The 19,697-nt window shown below is 49.9% G+C and overlaps 1 protein-coding gene across 2 annotated transcripts in view; it reads right to left on the bottom strand.

Annotated features, from left to right (window-relative positions):
- Positions 1 to 19,697, bottom strand: part of PRKX (protein kinase cAMP-dependent X-linked catalytic subunit) — a 72,095-nt gene that overhangs the window by 22,741 nt on the left and 29,657 nt on the right. For both annotated transcript variants that reach the window (XM_053891884.1, XM_053891883.1), the window contains exon 3: positions 6,804 to 7,067. In XM_053891884.1, coding sequence (XP_053747859.1) covers positions 6,804 to 7,067 — 264 coding nt within the window. The remainder of the gene's footprint in view (positions 1 to 6,803; positions 7,068 to 19,697) is intronic.

Raw genomic sequence — 19,697 nt, forward strand, 5'->3', positions numbered from 1 at the left:
AGGAAATGATACGGAAAACAAATGCAAGAATTTGTTCATAACTTCCTGTCTTGGGGGTCCCATCAAGAGCCCCCAGCAACAAAGTACTTCTGTCCTCGGGGAGGAAGTGCTGTGAACTTTCCACCTGTTCCCGAAAAGATCTGACGCGTTTTCAAGGTGTCTGTGGGTTCAAGGTCACGTTAGTCTCCCCAGTGGCTTCTAGAAATCCTGAGGTTAAGGGACCCTGGGATATTTGGGGTTGAAATGCAGCAAGGGGGGGGCTTTGGGAAGGATTTTCTCCACAGAGGAGGTGAGACTTGCCAAAAATGTAGCTTCTAGCCCCACGCAGAGGACCGTGGGCTGCAAGTGAGGGAACCGCAGAATGTCATCATCCGAGGCCCCCCGGTCACGGTGCTTTGTTATGGCAGCCGTGGGAAAGGCACGCACTCCCCAAGCCGGCCACTCACACGCAGAACCTTCCTTCTGAAGCACGTGCGGGCTGGACCCACACGTTCTACGGGACACGGTGTGTCGTCTAAGGGAACATAAGCCAACTGAAGGCAGGGAACAGAAAACCTCTGAAAACCCAAGTTTGGAGGTCCAGAAGATGGTCATACTGACTCCCACGTGGTCTCGCGGGATGGCTGACGACCCCTCGCCCACTAAGACTCTGACACGTGAGACCCTGAGCCCATCTCCAGAACACCTCTGCCCACCTTGCCAACTTACGGGCTCCCAAGGCTGCCTGAAGCCAGCTGGCAATCGGGCTCTGAGCTCCTAAATGCACAGGTGGCCGCATTATATATACATTAGGTACAGCGTCTCCACTTCCACTTGGAAAGGGGAGTATCTTTCTGGCTCTGTCCTAGCGTAAGGGGCACAGAGGGAATTTCTAAGTGGCCTGGGGTAGGCGGACGCCTCTCTAGAGGAAGAGCCTCTGGCAAAAGCGTCTGGTGCTTCTTGGTTGCACAGAGAGGCGTAAATTGCAACAGAGAGCTTCGGACCTCAGTAAGTAGGTAAAGACAGACAGACAGCCCTGGATGTTACGCAGACACCGCCGGTGCAGGCTGTGAATTGTCTATGCACCTGGTCTCGTGTCTCTCAGCTCACTCGGCTCTTGGAGAGAAGGCAAGGGGACACCCGAGGTTCTCCGTTTGCGCACGGCTATCACTTCCACTGCCGTGGGCGTGTTAACGGAAGAAAAACACGACTCTGCAAAGCGCACCTCGAATCGCTCGTCATGACACCTATATGGAGGTGAACGGTCTCCCCCCAAAAGTCCTAAACCCCAGAGCCTGTGGATGTGATCTTATTTGGAAATAGGATCTTGCTGATGGAATCAAGTTAAGACGAGGTAATATTGGATGAAGATAGACTAACTCAGTAACTGGTGTCCTTATAAGGAGGGGGACAGACACAAGACATCTCTTTCTACCGTGTGAGGACACGGTGAGGAGGCAGCCATCAATCCTATCATACTAGGATCTCACTCTCCTGACCTCATTTAACCTCAAGTACCTCCTAAAAGCAGTATATCCAAACGCAGTCACTTCGGGGGGTTAAAGTTTCAACATATGAATTCTGGAGAGACACAATTCAGTCCACAGTAATGGTGGTGATGGAGATGGTTGTGATGGTGATGACGGTGATGATGATGGTGAGGATATTGATGATGATGGTGATGGTGATGATGACTGTCATAGTGATGATGGTCATGGTGGTGATGGTCATGGCAGTGATGGTCGTGGTGGTGATCTCGGCGATCATGGTGATCATAGTGATGATGATGGTCATGGTGATGATGATGGTCAAGGTGATGATGACAGTCATAGTGATGATGGTCAGGGTGATGATGATGGTCATAGTGATGACGGTCAAGGTGATGATGATGGTCACAGTGATGACGGTCAAGGTGATGATGACGGTCATAGTGATGATGGTCAAGGTGATGATGATGGTCAAGGTGATGATGATGATGGTCACAGTGATGATGGTCAAGGTGATGATGATGATGGTCACAGTGATGATGGTCAAGGTGATGACGATGGTCAAGGTGATGATGACGGTCATAGTGATGATGGTCATGGTGATGATGATGATGGTCACAGTGATGACGGTCACAGTGATGATGGTCAAGGTGATGATGACGGTCATAGTGATGATGGTCACAGTGATGATGGTCAAGGTGATGATGGTCACAGTGATGATGGTCAAGGTGATGATGACGGTCATAGTGATGATGGTCAAGGTGATGATGATGATGGTCAAGGTGATGATGATGATGGTCACAGTGATGATGGTCAAGGTGATGATGATGGTCACAGTGATGATGGTCAAGGTGATGATGATGGTCAAGGTGATGATGACGGTCATAGTGATGATGGTCAAGGTGATAATGATGATGGTCACAGTGATGATGGTCAAGGTGATGATGATGGTCATGGTGATGATGACAGTCATAGTGATGATGGTCATGGTGGTGATCTCGGCAATCATGGTGGTCATGATGGTCAAGGTGGTGACGATGGTCACAGTGATGATGGTCAAGGTGATGATGATGGTGGTCATAGTGATGGTGGTCATGGTGGTGATGGTGATGGTGGTGATCTTGGTGATCATGGTGGTCATGATGGTCAAGGTGATGATGATAATGGTGGTGATGGTGATGAAGGTGATGACAATGGATGGTCATAGTGGTAATGATGGTGATACTGATGGCAGGGATGATAAAGTCAGAAGCAACATATGTATGCTCAGTGCTTACTATGTGCCTGGAACTGTCCTAAGTATGTACTTTCCAATTAGCAGATCCATCCATTCTTACCAACAATCCTAAGGAGTAGGAATAATTTTCACTTCACCGATGAGCAAAGCAGTGGATGGCAAATATCCTCAGGGCATTGGGGTGCCTGGGAGGTTCAGTCGGTTGAGCGTGGGACTTCGGCTCAGGTCATGATCTCACAGCTCATGGGTTCAAGCCCTGCATCGGGCTCTGTGCTGACAGCTCGGAGCCTGAAGCCTGCTTCGGATTCTGTGTCTCCCTCTCCCTCTGCCCCTCACCTGCTCTCTATCTCTCTCTCTCAAAAATAAACATCAAAAAAAATGTGATAAAGTATTGATGTTATTTTTTTAAATCATTCTCCATTAGAGATAGCATGGTGAGTAATTACTTTAAAATGTACCAAACAGTGGCGCCTGGGTGGCTCAGTCAGTTGAGCGTCTGACTCTTGGTTTTGGCTCAGATCAGGATCTCACCGTTCATGAGCTCAAGCCCCAAGTCAAGCTCTGTGCTGACAGAGCAGAGCCTGCTTGGGATTCTCTCTCTCCTTCTCTCTACTCCTCCCCCACTTGCTCTGTCTGTCTCAAAATAAATAAACTTAAAAAAAAGTTTGAAAAAATAAAAAATAAATAATGTAAGAAACAAAAATGTGGGAGAGGTAAAAACTCAAATCAGGTTGAGCACTGGGTGCTGTATGGAAACCAATTTGACAATAAATTTCATAATAAAAAAAATAAATAAATAAAGCCAAAAAAAAAAAAACAAACCCTCAAATCAGGTGGCAAAGGTTTGATGCCCACTGAATCTGGGTGAGAGGCATACAGGATTCAAGGTCAACAATTCTCTCCCCTCTGGTGGGTGTTTGAGAACGTTAAGGAACTATTGTTAAAGACTGGGAACAATGTTACTTATTACTAGCAAGATGTCAGGCACAAAAATCCAAAGGCTGGCACTCAATGAAACATGTGAATTTTAAAAACTACAGAGGCGCCTGGGTAGCTCAGTCGGTTAGGCATCCGACTTCGGCTCAGGTCGTGATCTCGCGGTTCATGAGTTCGAGCTCCGCATCGGGCTCTGTGCTGACACCTCAGAGCCTGGAGCCTGCTTCAGGCTCAGTGTCTCCCTCTCTCTCTGCCCCTCCCTCACTCACTCTCTCTCTCAATGTCTCTCAAAAATAAACACAATAAAATTTTTTTAAACTACAAGAGAATAACTGAAGTAAATGTGTCAGTATTTTCTTTTGATCACTTCAGAAAATGAAAAATAATTCTAGCGTGCCCCTTCATCTGCTAGGAAAGCTACGTGCAGAATAGAAAGTGTGTGATAAATAGTTTCACGCAACAATAAGAAACACCAGTGTAAAAAGAACTCACTCTAAGAAAATAAGAGTTCTGTAAAATTAAGACACAGGAGGGAAAAAATACACCTGCTATTGAGAACCGAGGGAAAGCTTAAAAAATTAAGTCACTACGAAAGAAGGAGGTGGACTACCGAATTACGTGCTCAACCACATTGCACGCGATGTTATTAAAAAGACAGGAGAAACACACTTTTCCACATTATGTGTTCAAAACCATTCTTGCAGGAGCACCTGGGTGGCTCAGTCGGTTAAGCGTCCGACTTCGGCTCAGGCCGTAATCTCGCGGCTCGTGGGTTCTAGCCCGGCATCGGGCTCTACGCTGACAGCTCGGAGCCTGGAGCCTGCTTCGGATTCTGTGTCTCCCTCTCTCTCTGGGTCTCTTACACTCATACTCTCTCTCTCTCAAAAATAAATAAAAACATTTAAAAAATTTTAATAAAAAACAAAAAACATTACTGCAGATGAGTCTGTGGTTGGTTCCACGTCTTCTGGGCTGATCCCTGTGGACGTTTCCTTCCACCTTTATGCAAAAATCAGGTCTGTTATCGAATCCTGAACCAGAAGAGAGGACGTGACTATGTGCCCACGGGCACCACGGGTCCAGAGCTGGCCCAGAAGGGAGAGACTTCACCAAGCAAATCAAGAACAATGAGGAAGAAGGGGGGGCCGGGGGGAGTGTTTTTGTGGTCTACACAGCCCATGCCTGGAAAATGAAGTTGTTTGTAAAAGCAATAGATCGAGATGGTAATGAGGCCTTCTTTCCCCGAACTCAACGTCTTAAGTAAATTAACTGCGTGATGTTATCTACACCACCACCGTCATCCATTTAGTCTTAAATGGACACGATGGGGTAACTGCAGAGGAACACCGCTCGCCAAACTTAGAAGCAAGCGAATGCGTGAAACATTTTAAGGCGGGATGGCTGGAATCAGACTTCCAAATAAAAGGACTTAAAGAAAACAAAAAGCGGAGAAGGGGGTGTAAGGACTTTCTACGACGTGATGCCAACGGGGGACGGCCCCAATATTCTAAACCAGCTACGATGTGTTAATAGGGTCTCCGTTCACAGGGGTATGGAAGACCAGTTTGCTTTTATGGGCCTTATTCTTACAAAGGGAATACGGGAAATTCCACAGGGGATAATCAGATGGAAGTTGACCGCATCACAACGTGCAAAACTGCTTCCGACCAAAATCAACGTTCTCATAAATGCAGACGTTTCCATAACATGAGGAATAGAATTATCACCTTAGCCATCCCCACGTCATCAAGAAATGGAAAAATATGGGGAGATTTTTCTTTTCTTTCTTTCTTTTCTTTTTTTTTTTTAAGATTTTATTTGTAAGTAATCTCTACACCCAACATGGGGTTCAAACTCACAACCCTGAGATCATGACCTGGAATGACTATGGAATTGAAATTTTAATCCACTTTTAATGAATTTAAACTTAAAACTTGTTTAATGTTTATTCATTTTTGAGAGAGACAGAGTGCGAGCCGGGGAGGGGGTAGACAGAGAGGGAGACACAGAATCCAAAGCAGGCTCCAGGCTCTGAGCTGTCAGCACAGAGCCCGACGCGGGGCTCGAACTCACGAACTGCGAGATCATGACCTGAGCCGAAGTCAGACGCCCAATCGACTGAGCCACCCAGGCGCCCCTACACTTAAATTTAAAACCCAATACTCACTACAGTTGCTGAGAAAGTTTCCAGTATTTTTGGAAAGCCTGGCCATGTGTGTCTATCTTCCCAACTGTAAATTTTATGGGTTAAAGCACAGAGTAAGTGTCTCTGATGAAAATGTAGTACCCTGAGACGCACCAAAAATTCACGTAAACACGCCCAACTGTTTGCAGGGGTTATGTGTTGGAATAATCATATTTGAGATGCAGTGGGTTAAGTATGCTATCTTATTAAAATTTTACTTTTTAAAACAAGGCTTCTTGGGGCACCTGGGTGACTCAGTATGTGGGGCTTGTCGGGGTCTAAAGGTTTGGTTTTGGATAGAATTTTAGATTCTGAGTCCAAAGAGGCAAGAAAGGCGGAAGGATATAGAGACGGGTGTGGAAAATTTTCTTTCACGCTGTGTAGACACTCCCATCACATCGCACATCAGTTTTGTAGGTTTTTTTGTTTCTTTTGTTTTCAGGTTATTTGGATGAAATATTTTTGATGAAATATCTGATGAGGTATTTTTGATGAAATATGCTACGAATGCGCCGGGCTTAAATGCATGGGATTTACGGTACTGTCTGCCCTGAATTGTATCTATAAAGGCTGAATTACTCCTCACGGAGAGAGAATATGGTCTCTGTGATTCGCGGCACCTAAAGACCCGTGGAAATCAACACACACGGGCATTACAGGTGCATTACCCTCCCTTAAGCTAAAGGCTGGACGTTTATACGTTGTATATTCTATAATCGTACACACTAGGTCCGAACATGTCCTCAGCTAAATGGAGCACGGCAGATCATGGGGCGAAGCGCACCCAAAAAAAGGCATCGTATGCCCAACTGCGTAAGATTTCACCTTATAGAATTATTGTTTGCTCCTGGAACTCAACTCAGCCCCATCCAGCATCTGTGCTCTTACTCTCACCGTCGCTCAAAAATCATAAGCATTCAAGAAAATCTGGACGCGGCACCGGGCGAGTGGGCTGAAATGGGTGAAAACGGTCACTTACTTGTCTACCAGTTTCTTGGCGAACCCAAAGTCGGTGAGCTTGATGTGGCCATCCCTGTCCAGCAGTATGTTTTCCGGCTTCAAGTCCCTGTAGACGATCTCCTTTGAGTGCAGGTACTCAATGGCGCAGACGATCTCCGCGGAGTAGAACAGCCCGGTGCTGCTGGAGAAGCGGCCTCGCTTCCGCAGGTAGCTGAAAAGCTCGCCGCCGGGCACGAACTCCATGAGCATGTACAGGAAGCGCTCATCGTGGCACGTCCAGAACCTGCGGGACGGCACATGGGAGTCAGAGCCGCGCCAGGGACACACAGACGTTAGGGCGCGGGCGTGAACGGACAGTAAGATGCCATATGGACAGGAGCGCGGGGCGGGCTCAGTCGGTTAAGGATCTAGCTCTTCATTTCGGCTCAACTCACGATCTCATGGTTCATGGGTTTGACCCCTGCATCAGGCTCTGCACTGGCAGTAAACAGCCTGTTTCAGATTCTTTCTCTCTCTCTCTCTTGCTCTCTGCCCCTTCCCCACTCTCTCTCTGTAAATAAATAAATAAACCTAAAAAAAAGAAAGATGCTGTATAGTTATTGAGATATTCATATACGGGAACAGATGCTTGAATATGCGTATGTAGATGTAATCTGCTACCATGTTTTTTGTTTGTTTGTTTTTTGCTGTTTATTTTACTTCTGAGACACAGAGCGCGCGCACGGGGGAGGGACAGAGGCAGAGGGATACACAGAATCCGAAGCGGGTTCTGTGCTAAGCGGAGAGTCCAATGAGGGGCTCGGACTCACAAACTGTGAGATCATGACCTGAGCTGAAGTCAGCCAGTTCACCAACTGAGCCCCAAGAGCATGTTGTGATAACAAAGTGTCCCCCAGGCTGAATTCTGTCACCCAAAATTATATGCAGAAGCCCTATGCCCAGGACCTCAAAATGTGATCGTATTAGGGGATAAGGTCCTTAAAGAGGAGATTAAGGTAAAATGAGCTCACCAGGGTGGGCTCTGATCCCACAGGACTGGGGACCCTTGTAACAGGTGACAGGAGGAAGCAGCCTCATGACCAAACGAGAAAAAGTGCAATTATGCACCGAGAACCCCCCCTGCTTGGAGAAGCGGGCTCAGGGCGTCCACCTCCAGCAGAGGGTCCTGCCTGCTGGGACAGGCCGTGCCAACAAGATAAAGACGAAGCCACACGCGGGGGGACAGCTCGCCAGGACCGGAAAGATGCACTCGAGAGAAAATCATAAAGGAAGAAGCGTGCACAGGGGTCGGGAGAGGAGGTCACGCAGAGAAACACAAACCCGAGGCAGAAGGGAGGAAACCTTCCCCATCCCGGAAAGGGGAAGCCCTGCTGTGCCAAAGGGAAGCATTTAAAACACATGTTTAGGGGCGCCCGGGGGGCTCAGTCGTTTAAGCGTCCGATTTTAGCTCAGGTCACGTGATCTCGTGACCTTGTGAGTTCGAGCCCCGCGTCGGGCTCTGTGCTGACAGCTCGGAGCCTGGAGCCTGTTTCGGATTGTGTCTCCCCCTCTCTCTGCCCGTCCCCTGCTCATTGTCTGTCTCTCTCAACAATAAACGAACGTTAGAAAAATAAGAAATGAAATCAAAATTAAAACGCATGTTCCTTTTGCCGACCACTGACGGGTACACGTGCTACCAAGCCACGGTCGTATACACAAAAGGCGTCCGTGAAATGCGTGTGCAAATGCACAGCGCCTTCGGGGTGAGGATGCCTTTCGGGACGGCACCTGTTCGCTCGCGGCCTCTGCACGGATGCCGTGTTCTCTCCAAGCCGGTACAGGGAGTGCGGACGTGAGGACATGCAGGAAGTCCCTGTTTCACTTATTGAGAGCCGAGCCCGGGTCTCCTGCTTCCCCTTCTCGCTTCCTGCCGCTGGGAGGGCCCATGATGTGCGGGATTGAGGCATGAAGGCATATGGGGAGCACGAACGGTGTTGGCAGGGGCGGGGGTCCTGTTCTGCTGCTCTTCAGACTTTCTGGAGAAATCATTTTGCAGTGACACAGATTGACCAGACGGCCACGTTCTCTCTAGCATTGAAAGTCCAGAGGAGTATTTCCTTGCGGCCACACGCCCTTGACTTCTTTTTTTTCATTTTTTTTTTAAGGATTATTTATTATTGAGAGACAGAGAGACACAGAGCATGAGCAGGGGAGGGGCAGAGAGATGGAGAGACCCAGAATCTGAAACAGGATCCAGGCTCCGAGCTGTCAGCACAGAGCCCGACGCGGGGCTCGAGACCGTGACCCCAGCCGACGTCGGACCCTTAACCGACTGGGCCACTGACTGACTTCTTGATTAGTACAGCAAGAACATTCCTTCCGGGGAGGCTTCACTACCAAGGCTCGGTGTCACAAATGCATATGGCAGGCACACTCTGCTGTCGTGGGGATCCGACAATGAATCCACCGTTCTGGTGAGCAAATATGGTCTAGGCTCCAGATAGCACCTGGGTGGTACACGTGTAGAATGAAAGCTGTATGTAAGCCCCTGACGTTCTGGATTTCTCTGGAACAGGACGGGTGGTAAATTTGGATAGAACCCATCGGAAAAAGCATGGTGTTCCGGAGTTTGGGCATGGCGCTCAGCCCTTGAAAAGTCCCCAAGTGGCCAAAACTACGCAGGTCACGGCACTAGCGTGTTCTACAGCTGTGAATTTGGTTGAAAAGCTGAAAAAATACGCAGAACCCTACCTTCCCACCTCTCAAATGCTTAAGTACGTGCGTGCGTGTGCACGCACACGCGCACACAGTCTCTTCACCAATTAGGATGCACCCATTCTGTGGATATATCCTATTGTCGCTCCTACGGATTCACAGCCAGGATCATAATCCACGCAGAGCCTTTCTCAGCTCTAGAGAACAATGCACCGCCATGTTTTCATGCAACCTGATTTCACCCTTCAAAGGCACAGGAGAGAATTCACAATGGGGGAGATTAGAACAGGGCCAAGAGACAGCCAGTAGTAAGGAATGAAAGGGAGCTTTGGGGATTAATCAGCCAAGTGGAAGGTGCATAGACCCAAGGACTGTATGGGTGGAGACCAGGAGATCCAGGCAGAAGGAGTGGGTCGACGAGAGCAGTCTGTCACCTGCGTTCCAGCTGAACTGCAATTTGGGGCACGAGTGGGTTGAGATATAGATATATCTGGGCAAAGATAGGGCTTAGTGTCTACCCTTCTGCTCCCAATTTCAACACGCATCGCTGTTCTTTCCCCCACACCATGAAGCGATTCTGGGACACCAACCCGGCACCCTACAATTCAACTCAATTCCGACACGGTCGACCTGGAGACCACAGAGATCCCGCAGGAGAAGGGCGCAGTCCTACAACAATGGCCCAACAGACACTTCAGACGCCAATTCCAAGTCCGGCTTGTCACCTGTGCTTGTGACTGACCCGCTAGAGACGAGAGGTTCCCAAGACCCCTCCTTGGGTTCCATTAATCTGCTAGAGCGGTTCACAGAGCTCAGGGGAAACACATAACGAGGTAAATCACCGGCTTCAGATAAAGAGACAGAAGCCAGGAATGGCCGAGATGGAAGAGAAGCGGGGGGTCAAGGTGTGGGGAACCGTCCGTGCTCTCTCCAGGTGAGCAGTCTCCTCCAAATCTCCCCAAGTTCGCCAACCAACTTGGAAACTCCCAAGCCCCGTCTTTCTGGGATTTCATAGAGGCTTCATCCAGTAGGCGAGGTTGATGAAATCATTGGCCTTTGGGGATTAACGCAAACTCCAGCCCCTCTCCCCTCCCCGGAGATGTGGGGTGGGTCTGAGCAGCCCAAGCCTCCAATTACAGGATTAGTTTCCCCAGCAACCAGCCCTCTGCCCTGGGTGGGGGGAGGGAGGTTCTCCAAAAGTCACCTCATTCACATAACAAAAGCCACCTTTGTCACTCTGCTCACTTAGGAAATTCCAAGGGTTTTAGGGCCTCGGTGCCAGGGACAAAGAGCAAACATCTATTTCTTGCCAAAAATCCCAACATCACAGGGACAAATGTCACACACTAACGACTGAGTGGGGCGCAGGACAGCGGTGTGTATGGATATATGGAGACACATCTGTCCCACAAATCTCTCAATAAGATCCAACAAAGCATCAATAACAATCCTACGAAAGTCACTATATATCAAGTGCGCTGTGGAGTACTCCCCAAGGAGTCGAAAAACAAGGCTACAAAAAAAAAAAAAAAAAAAATCCTGAGGGCCCTGGTGCCCCTGGCTCATCTTTCCTTCAAATCTCCACTACTAAGGCTTTTCTCGTATGGAGAGAATGGGCAACGCGTGGGGGGTTACTGATAAGAGCCACAATATTCAAAGACACAATGTACAAGTATTTAGTCATCCCTTGGGGCTTGCGGGCAGAGACGAGGGGTCCAGGTGGCCACAAACGACTTAAAATCTGAGCCTAGAGAGGGAGAAACAGGATGAATCATGTCGGCCAATCCGGTTGTTAACTAATACCGGTTCATTGCGGGGCTCCGCCCCTCGCGTAGAGGCTAAAAAACAATGAAAACGCAAGGGCAAAAAGAAGTGGGTTTATCACGAGTGGGATGAGAAAAGGAGGCATTCCTGGGTCGAAAATTCAGTATGTAGGGGCATCTGGGTGGCTCAGTCGGTTGAGTGTCCAATTCTTGACCTCGGCTCAGGTCATGATCTCATGGCTCCTGAATTCAAGCCCCGTGTGGGGCTCTGCCCTGACAGCGCAGAGCCTGAGTCGTGTGTGTGTGTGTGTGTGTGTGTGTGTGTGTGTGTGTGTGTGTGTTTGTGCGCGCGCTTTAAGGACACAAAGATCTGTATCAGACTGTCCGTGTGATTACCTGGCACTGAAGGAGGGTGGGAAGAAGAGACAAAGGAAAGCCCTACGCAAGGGGAGCAGAAAAAGAAAAGAAAACCAACAACAGAAAATGCTTCAGCTCCTCCACAAACAGGAAGGAGATATAATTCGACACAGAAAATGCAGCAAGCAGTTAAAGCAGGTACACGAACAGGTACTTGGCATTAACACGAAGTACGAGAGCCAGAACGTGGAAACAACACAAGTGTCGATGGATGGATGGATGGATGGATGGATGGATGGATGGATGGGGGATGGATGGACGGTGGATGGATGGATGGATGGATGTATGAATGGGTAGATGGATGGATGGATGGACAGATAGAAGGATGGATAGATGATGGATGGATGGATGGATGGGGGATGGATGGATGGTGGATGGATGGATGGATGGTGGATGGATGGATGGATGGATGGATGGATGGATGGATGGGGGATGGATGGATGGGGGATGGATGGATGGTGGATGGATGGATGGATGGATGGATGGTGGATGGATGGATGGATGGATGGTGGATGGATGGGGGATGGATGGATGGGGGATGGATAATGGATGATGGATGGGTGGATGGATGGTGGGTAGACAGATGGATCATGGGTGGGTGGGTGGGTGGATGGATGGATACATAGATAGATAGATAGATAGATAGATAGATAGATAGATAGATAGACAAGATATATGGGTAGGTGCATGGGTCGATGGATGGATAGATAGATAGATAGATAGATAGATAGATAGATAGATAGATAGATATGATGTATGGGTGGATGGATAGATAGATAGATAGATAGATAGATAGATAGATAGATAGATAGATAGATAGATAGATAGACAGACAAGATATATGGGTAGGTGCATGGGTCAATGGATGGATAGATAGATAGATAGATAGATAGATAGATAGATAGATAGACAAGATATATGGATAGATGCATGGGTGGGTGGATGGATGGATGGATGGATAGATAGATAGATAGATAGATAGATAGATAGATAGATAGATAGATAGACAGACAAGATATATGGGTAGATGCATGGGTGGATGGATGGATGGATGGATGAATAGATAGATAGATAGATAGATAGATAGATAGATAGATAGATAGATAGATAGACAGACAAGATATATGGGTAGATGCATGGGTGGGTGGATGGATGGATGGATGGATGGATGGATGGATGGATGGATGATGGATGGATGGATGATGGATGGATGATGGATGGGTGGATGGATGGTGGGTGGACAGATAGATCATGGGTGGATGGATGGATAATAGTGGGCAGATGGATCATGGGTGGATGGATGGATGGATGGATGATGGATGGATGGATGGATAGATGGATGGATGGATGAATAGGTGGATGGGTGGGTGGACGGATGGATGGATGGATGGATGGATAGAAAATGGGTGGATGGATGGATGGGTGGACAGATGCATAAACACCATGTGGTTCATGCACACAGTAGAACATGACTCAGTCTTGAAAAAGGATGTTCTGCATCTGCCACAAGGATGAACATTGAGGAACTGATGCTCAGTGACATAAGCCAGACACAGAAGGACAAATCTGCATGATTCCACGTATACGGGGTCCCTGAAGGCATCGCATCCATAGAGATGAGAGTAGATGGTAGGACCAGGGGCTGGGGATAAGGAAGGGAGCCAGTGTTTAAGAGGGCAGAGTCTCAGTTTGGGGAGATGGAAGGTTCTGGAGATGCTGGTGGGGATGCTTCCACAACAGCGTGAATGTGCTCGATGCCACTGAGCTGTGCACTGAAAAACAGGTAAAATGGCCAATTTTCGGTTCAGGTGCATTTTAGCACAATGAAGAAATCATCGTTTTGAAATGCATTCCAGAGAACGTGGGAATCTACGAAAAGCAAACGAGCTTGACCCTGACCACAACCCCCAGCAACACCTTCGACCTCTGACACCGACCACCCCGCCGTCTTTCCCTTGCAAAGCGTGTGGCCGTCGTAGCCGATTCGAAAGTCAGCCTCCTTCATTTAACAACGGCTGTCGTCCTGTCTCCCGATGCCGAGGTATAAAGCTGGGCTTCTGCCATGAAAACAAGAAAAGCAGACACCATCCCTGGGCGTCACCCTAGCCCTTTGGACTCATGTCTCTGTGCAACCTGAGGCTCTGGAAAGTTCCTTCCACTTTCCACCCAGGCTCCATGGCAACCAGCCCTGCCCCGAGGCACCCTTACCTTGCTTCATCCCCCAGCCTAGGGTGTCCTCCAGCTGTGTTCCCCAAGGGTCCCCTACCCGCCCTCGCTGGCACCTTGAAGGGGGCTGAGCGCCTCCTCCGTGCAGAGACAGCTGCGTCCTGTTCGTCAGCAAAGTGGCATCTACAGCATCACCCGCCCACCCTGCTCGGCGTGTGCCCACCCCAAATACACCACTCTGCCAGCTGGAGACGGGGTGACCGCCTCCTGGGGTTTCCTGGAAGCCAGTCCCTGGCAAGGGCACAGGGGGCCCACAGCATCCCCTGCAAACGCCCAGGGCTACTGTGATGGTCACGACTGGGAAAGGAGGGGATACTGCCATCAGTGGGTGCAGACCGGGGATGTCAGTCAGCACCCACAGGGCACAGGAAGCCCCAGGTCAGACGGCCATCCGCCCCCGGATGTGAGCAGTGCCCAGGCGGAGAAATCCCGAAGCAGCAACGTCATGGGGACAAAGCCCGAGTCCCGGGACCACTAGGAAGAAGAGGTAGAGACAGGGTGCCTGGGGGGCTCAGTCAGTGAAGCATCCATTGTTGATTTCGGGGCAGGTCGTGATCTCACGGATCATGAGTTCGAGCCCCGTGTCGGGCTCTGTGCTCTACAGCACGAAGCCTGCTTGGGATTCTCTCTCTCCCTTTCGCTCAGCCCCTACTCTGCTCACACACTCTCTCTCTCTCTAAAATAAGGGAACATTTAAAAAGAAGAGGTAAAGACGGACGGAGCCCTCGAGCCGTGCCATGCACTCTTTCCCATTCCAGCAGACAGGACGCAAGCATCAGAAGGAGGCTTCCGGAATAATGCCCCTAAAGGGCGGAATCAGCCCCCCCCCCCCCCCCCCCCGTGACCGTGACCGCCTGCAAGCCTGACTCCGTGCAATGGCAGACAGCACGGCAGCTTCTGTAGCTGGGCAGAAGGCACCGTCCCAAATATCCCTGCTCGCTGACCGCTCACCGTTGTCCCACGGTTCCCCACGTTGCCCCACGAGGAGGCGTAAGCAGATCCGAACCACGTTCGTGAGCACGAGGCGTCCGAGAGAAGGCAGCGAGAGAATGAGCCCTTGTGGCTCAGGCGTGGATAGAACGCAGCCTGAAAGACGCTGACCGGGGAGGGAACACGGGAGGACCAGCCGAGGGCGGGGAACGGAACAGGACAAAACTGACATTTGATTAAGCACGAGCCTCGATATTGCTATGAAGATTCTTTTTTTTTTTTTTATTTTTGACGTGATTAACATCTAGTGTCAATTGACTTTAGGAGAAGCACATGACTCTCTCTCATATGGGTGGGCCTCGTCTAATCAGTCGATGGCCTTAGGAGCCACCAACCCCCCCCCCAAAAAAAAAACATGAGGTTTCCAAGGAAGAGGGAATTTTTGCCTGTGGATTTGACTACCATATAAAAACCCTGCCTGAGTCGCCAGCTTTCAGTCAGACACTTCAGAGAGTCTATCCCTTCAAATCTGCCTCTCTGTTCTGGTCGTCGGGATCGTGCTGTCTCACGTACCCAGGATGCCGCCCCCCACCACCAACTCCGTCCTCGTACTCAACATCCCTGAGTCTGAACACTGCCATGGGCCACGCGCCTTTCCAGGCACAAAGAGAGTGAGCTCCTACTTCTGAGGGTTGGTGAGCTAGCAGGAGACAGGCGGGCAGGAGAGATGGGCAGTGAGGGTCCAGGGAAGGCTCCCTTCCCCGCGTCTGCCTGCGGTGTCTCTCGGGGTTCCTTGGGAGGAGCGTGACCAAGTCTCCCTCCAGAGCCCCTACACGCTGCCCCCTATGGGAGCTACATTAGTTACTGCAGTTGGCATGGACATCTGCTCCCTACATAGCTTTAGGAGGGTCAGACCTTAGCAGCATCACATCCCAGCAAGATGCAGGCTGGCGGGAGGTAGGTACCTTTCCGCCAACTACTTAATAATGCTGAATTCTCTGTGCGATCACATGTGTATAAAGAGAGACTGCTCGGGGGCGCCTGGGTGGCTCAGTCGGTTAAGCGTCCGACTTCGGCTCAGGTCACGATCTTGCGGTCCGTGAGTTCGAGCCCCGCGTCAGGCTCTGGGCTGATGGCTCGGAGCCTGGAGCCTGTTTCCGATTCTGTGTCTCCCTCTCTCTCTGCCCCTCCCCCGTTCATGCTCTGTCTCTCTGTCTCAAAAATAAATAAACGTTAAAAAAAAAAAAATTAAAAAAAAAAAAAAGAGAGAGAGAGACTGCTCGGCACCCAAAGGTAACATGCGATTTCCCCCTGAATTTTTTAAAAAAACTTTTTAAAATGTTTATGCATTTTTGAGAGAGACAGAGCGTGAGCGGGGTAGGGACAGAGAGAGGGAGGGAGACACAGGATCCCAAGCGGGCTCCAGGCTCCGAGCTGTCAGCATGGAGCCTGACGTGGGGCTCGAATCCACGAAGCAGGAGATGATGACCTGACCCAAAGTTGGATGCTTAACCAACTGAGCCATCCAGGGGCCTCCCTTTTTTTTTAATTTATTTATTTTGAGAGAAACAGAGGCAGTGCAAGTGGGGGAGAGGTGGAGACAAAGAGAGAGAGAGAGAGAGAGAGAGAGAGAATCCCAGTGTCCATGCTGCCAATACAGACCCTGATGTGGGACTCAAACTCACGAAGCTGTGAGTTCATGACCTGAGCTGAAACCAGGAGCCAGACGGTCAACTGACTGAGCCCACAGGTACCCCTGTCCTGAATTTCTTGTATGTTCACTGACTTCCATCAAGTCAATGTTTTTAAAAAGCCAGCTACTCCTTGGTTTGACTTGATTTCTCAGAATTAATGCCTTCACTGGAATTGTATCTGACGTACAAGTACTGAAGCAGATTGTGGCGATCACTGGAGGTGGCACACAATAGGCACATGGGAGGCATCCAGTGGGGTCATCCCAGGCCCGGTCTGGCTGGAAGCTTCTTTGCAGAGCAAGCATCTGAGCCAGAAGGAAGGGAGGACCCTGTCCTGGGACGGAGTAGACTTGAGAACCTAGAAGCAAGCACCAGCATTGGCCAGAGAAAGGGGCAGGCAGCTGGCAGGAGACAAGTGTCCTGTGGTCCCCGACCTGCTTCAGCTGGTCAACAGGTGTCAGGGAAGAGCTTCTGGCTACGACATGCCATCATGTCTTAATTCTGGATCCGTTGCACAGCACTTCCGAAAGAGAACTTAGAGACTCCATGTGGGAAGCGAGTTGACCAACCTCAAGTTGATCGACTTCAACCGCAGGATGAGGTACATCCTGAACCAGGGGGGAGGAGGGACACCCGGGGGGCCTCGGGGATTCAGTGCAGGAGTGGACAACTCACGTCCCCTGCAGGTGCATGACCGGGGGGCAGCCTCAGGACAGCTTGGCCTCACTGGGCGTCCCTCACGAGGTGTCTCCCAGAGCAGGCATGGCAGCTTCAGCCGGTTGGTGTCACGACGATGTCCCCGAGTCCTGTCTCACCGAGCCGGTCACCACAGGCAAGTAGAGCCCTCCTTAATCTGCTGGCACCCACTCTTTGTGCAGGGAAGTCAACCCTCCCCAGATTTCTGTCTTCCTGGACCCTGACCAAGTGGCCTTCCGGTTAACCCATCGCCTCGTGGTGACCGGGTTCGTAGCAGTCAATCTCCCAAGGGCAGAGGTTCTCCACAGGGGACGCTCAGCAACGTGGAGACGTTTTTGGGTGTCACAATGAGTTCTACTGGCATGTGGAGGGTGGAGAGACCAGGGACGCCGCTCGTGACCCTAGAGCATGCAGGACACCCCACATGAGAGAGTCAACCGGCCCCAAATGTCAGCAGTGCTGAAGCTGAGAAGTCTTCCTTAGCATGGGACATTCTCTATCTACCTCCCTCCCTCCCCACCTATGTCCCTATGATGTATCTCTGTATAATCTATCATTCCATCGATTGATCTACCTATCATCTATCTATCATTCTTAGATCTATCTACCTACCCACCTATCTACCTGCCATCTACCTATCTATCACCTACCTATCAAATAGCTATCTATCATCTATCATGTATCTATCTATCATTCTATCGATTGATGTATCTATTATCTATCATTCTTTGATCTACCTATCCACCTATCTACCTACCATCTACCTATCTATCAATCACCTACCTATCAAATTCCTATCTATCATCTATCTACCTATCATCTACCTACCTACACACCTATGTATCTATCACCTATCTATCATCTGTTTATCTGTCCATGTATTTATCTATATCACCAATCTTTCTATATCAAATACCTATCTATGTGCACATCATTTATCTATCATTTATCCTATATATCCATCCTGTCTGCCTTCCTTCCTCTGTTCCTTCCTTCCTTCCCCCATCCATCCATCCATCCATCAAATCTATACATCGCTATCTAGTATCTGTCTATAGCTCTATGGCGCTGGTCTGCAATGGAGGACTATTTCACCCCACAGGAGGTTTTCTGTCAATGTCTCGGGACATTTTTGGTTGTCACCACTGGGGACAGGGTACTAGGGGCAGCGAGAGGAAGGATGGCAGGGATGCGACACCACACACACCAGCAGCCCCACCACACAGCATGACCTGGTTCCCCAATGTCAACAGTGCCGAGACTGAGGACCCCTGTTCTGGGGTCAAACAACTCTAGACCACCAGCGACTCCTATATGCCCAAAAGGATGAGAAGCGGACACAGGACGCCGGTGTTTGGGCACACCCCCAGCCTTGGTCCCAGGGAAATCTTGACTTTGCACCCCGGACAGAGAGCTATTTAGCTCTTGTAGAATTATCTCCACGGGCTGAGCTGGCCTTCGGAAGGGCTTTATCCCCAAATAGAACGTGTTCTCTAATGTGCATTTAATGAACGCCCTGGCCTCTTCTCAAACACACCGAAGGAGCAGTTCACATACTGAACTTGGACAACGCCACGGGCAAGGCTGCCAAACCACTCGGCTGGAACATCAGACTCCAGACGGTCGCTGTGCGGCCCGATATCTGGAGCCAGCGGTGCTCCACGCGGCCTCCAGACATGCAAGCAAAACCCCCTCCGTGTTTCCGGACAGTATGGGAAGCAGATGTTGGGTGGCGCGACACTCATTCACAAGAGAAAGTGCCCAGCTGGAGGGCTTCAGTGCGTTCTTCACTAATGGTCTGTCCCAGGAAGATACGTCCTTCATCACGTGGCCCTCGGACACCCTGTGGCTCCCATCCAGACACAGCGTGCCCTCTGTGCTATGCTCTTAAAGACCTACTCTTGGCAACTCACCAAGTAGGTGTTACAGCTGAATGATGTCCCCATAAAATTCACATGTTGAAGCCTTCAGGACTTCAGAATGGGACTGTATTTGGAGATGGGCCTTTAAAGAGGGGACTAAGGTAAAATGAGGTCAGAAGGATGGGTCCTGATCCCACAGGACTAGGGTCCTTAGAACATGAGGACACAGACACGCACAGACGGACGGCCACGTGAGGACACAGGGATAACATGGCATCTACACACCAAGGAGAGAGGACTCGGGAGGAACCAGCCTAAGCCCAACCCGGATCTCGGTCTCCCAGCCTCAACCCTACCTGGACGTCAGACTCCCAGCCTCCAGGTCCGGGAGGGAATAAATGTCCCTTGATGAAGCCACCCTGCCTGTGATAACGTCATGGCAGCCGAAATGCACACACTTATTCTCCAGAATTCTTGATAAGGGTCACCTGCAAATCTGGATCGCTATTACGTGTCCAGGGGATCCATTGCTAATGATCGTTTCTCTAGATCCTGAGCATTCCAGGAGAGCCCACATGCCAACGGGCGTCGTCTTGTGCATCTCAGGACTGTGGGGAAAACCCCAAAACTG

Source organism: Panthera pardus, unplaced genomic scaffold (assembly GCF_024362965.1).
Source record: "Panthera pardus isolate Hobbes unplaced genomic scaffold, ASM2436296v1 HiC_scaffold_27, whole genome shotgun sequence".
Classification (NCBI taxonomy): domain Eukaryota; kingdom Metazoa; phylum Chordata; class Mammalia; order Carnivora; family Felidae; genus Panthera; species Panthera pardus.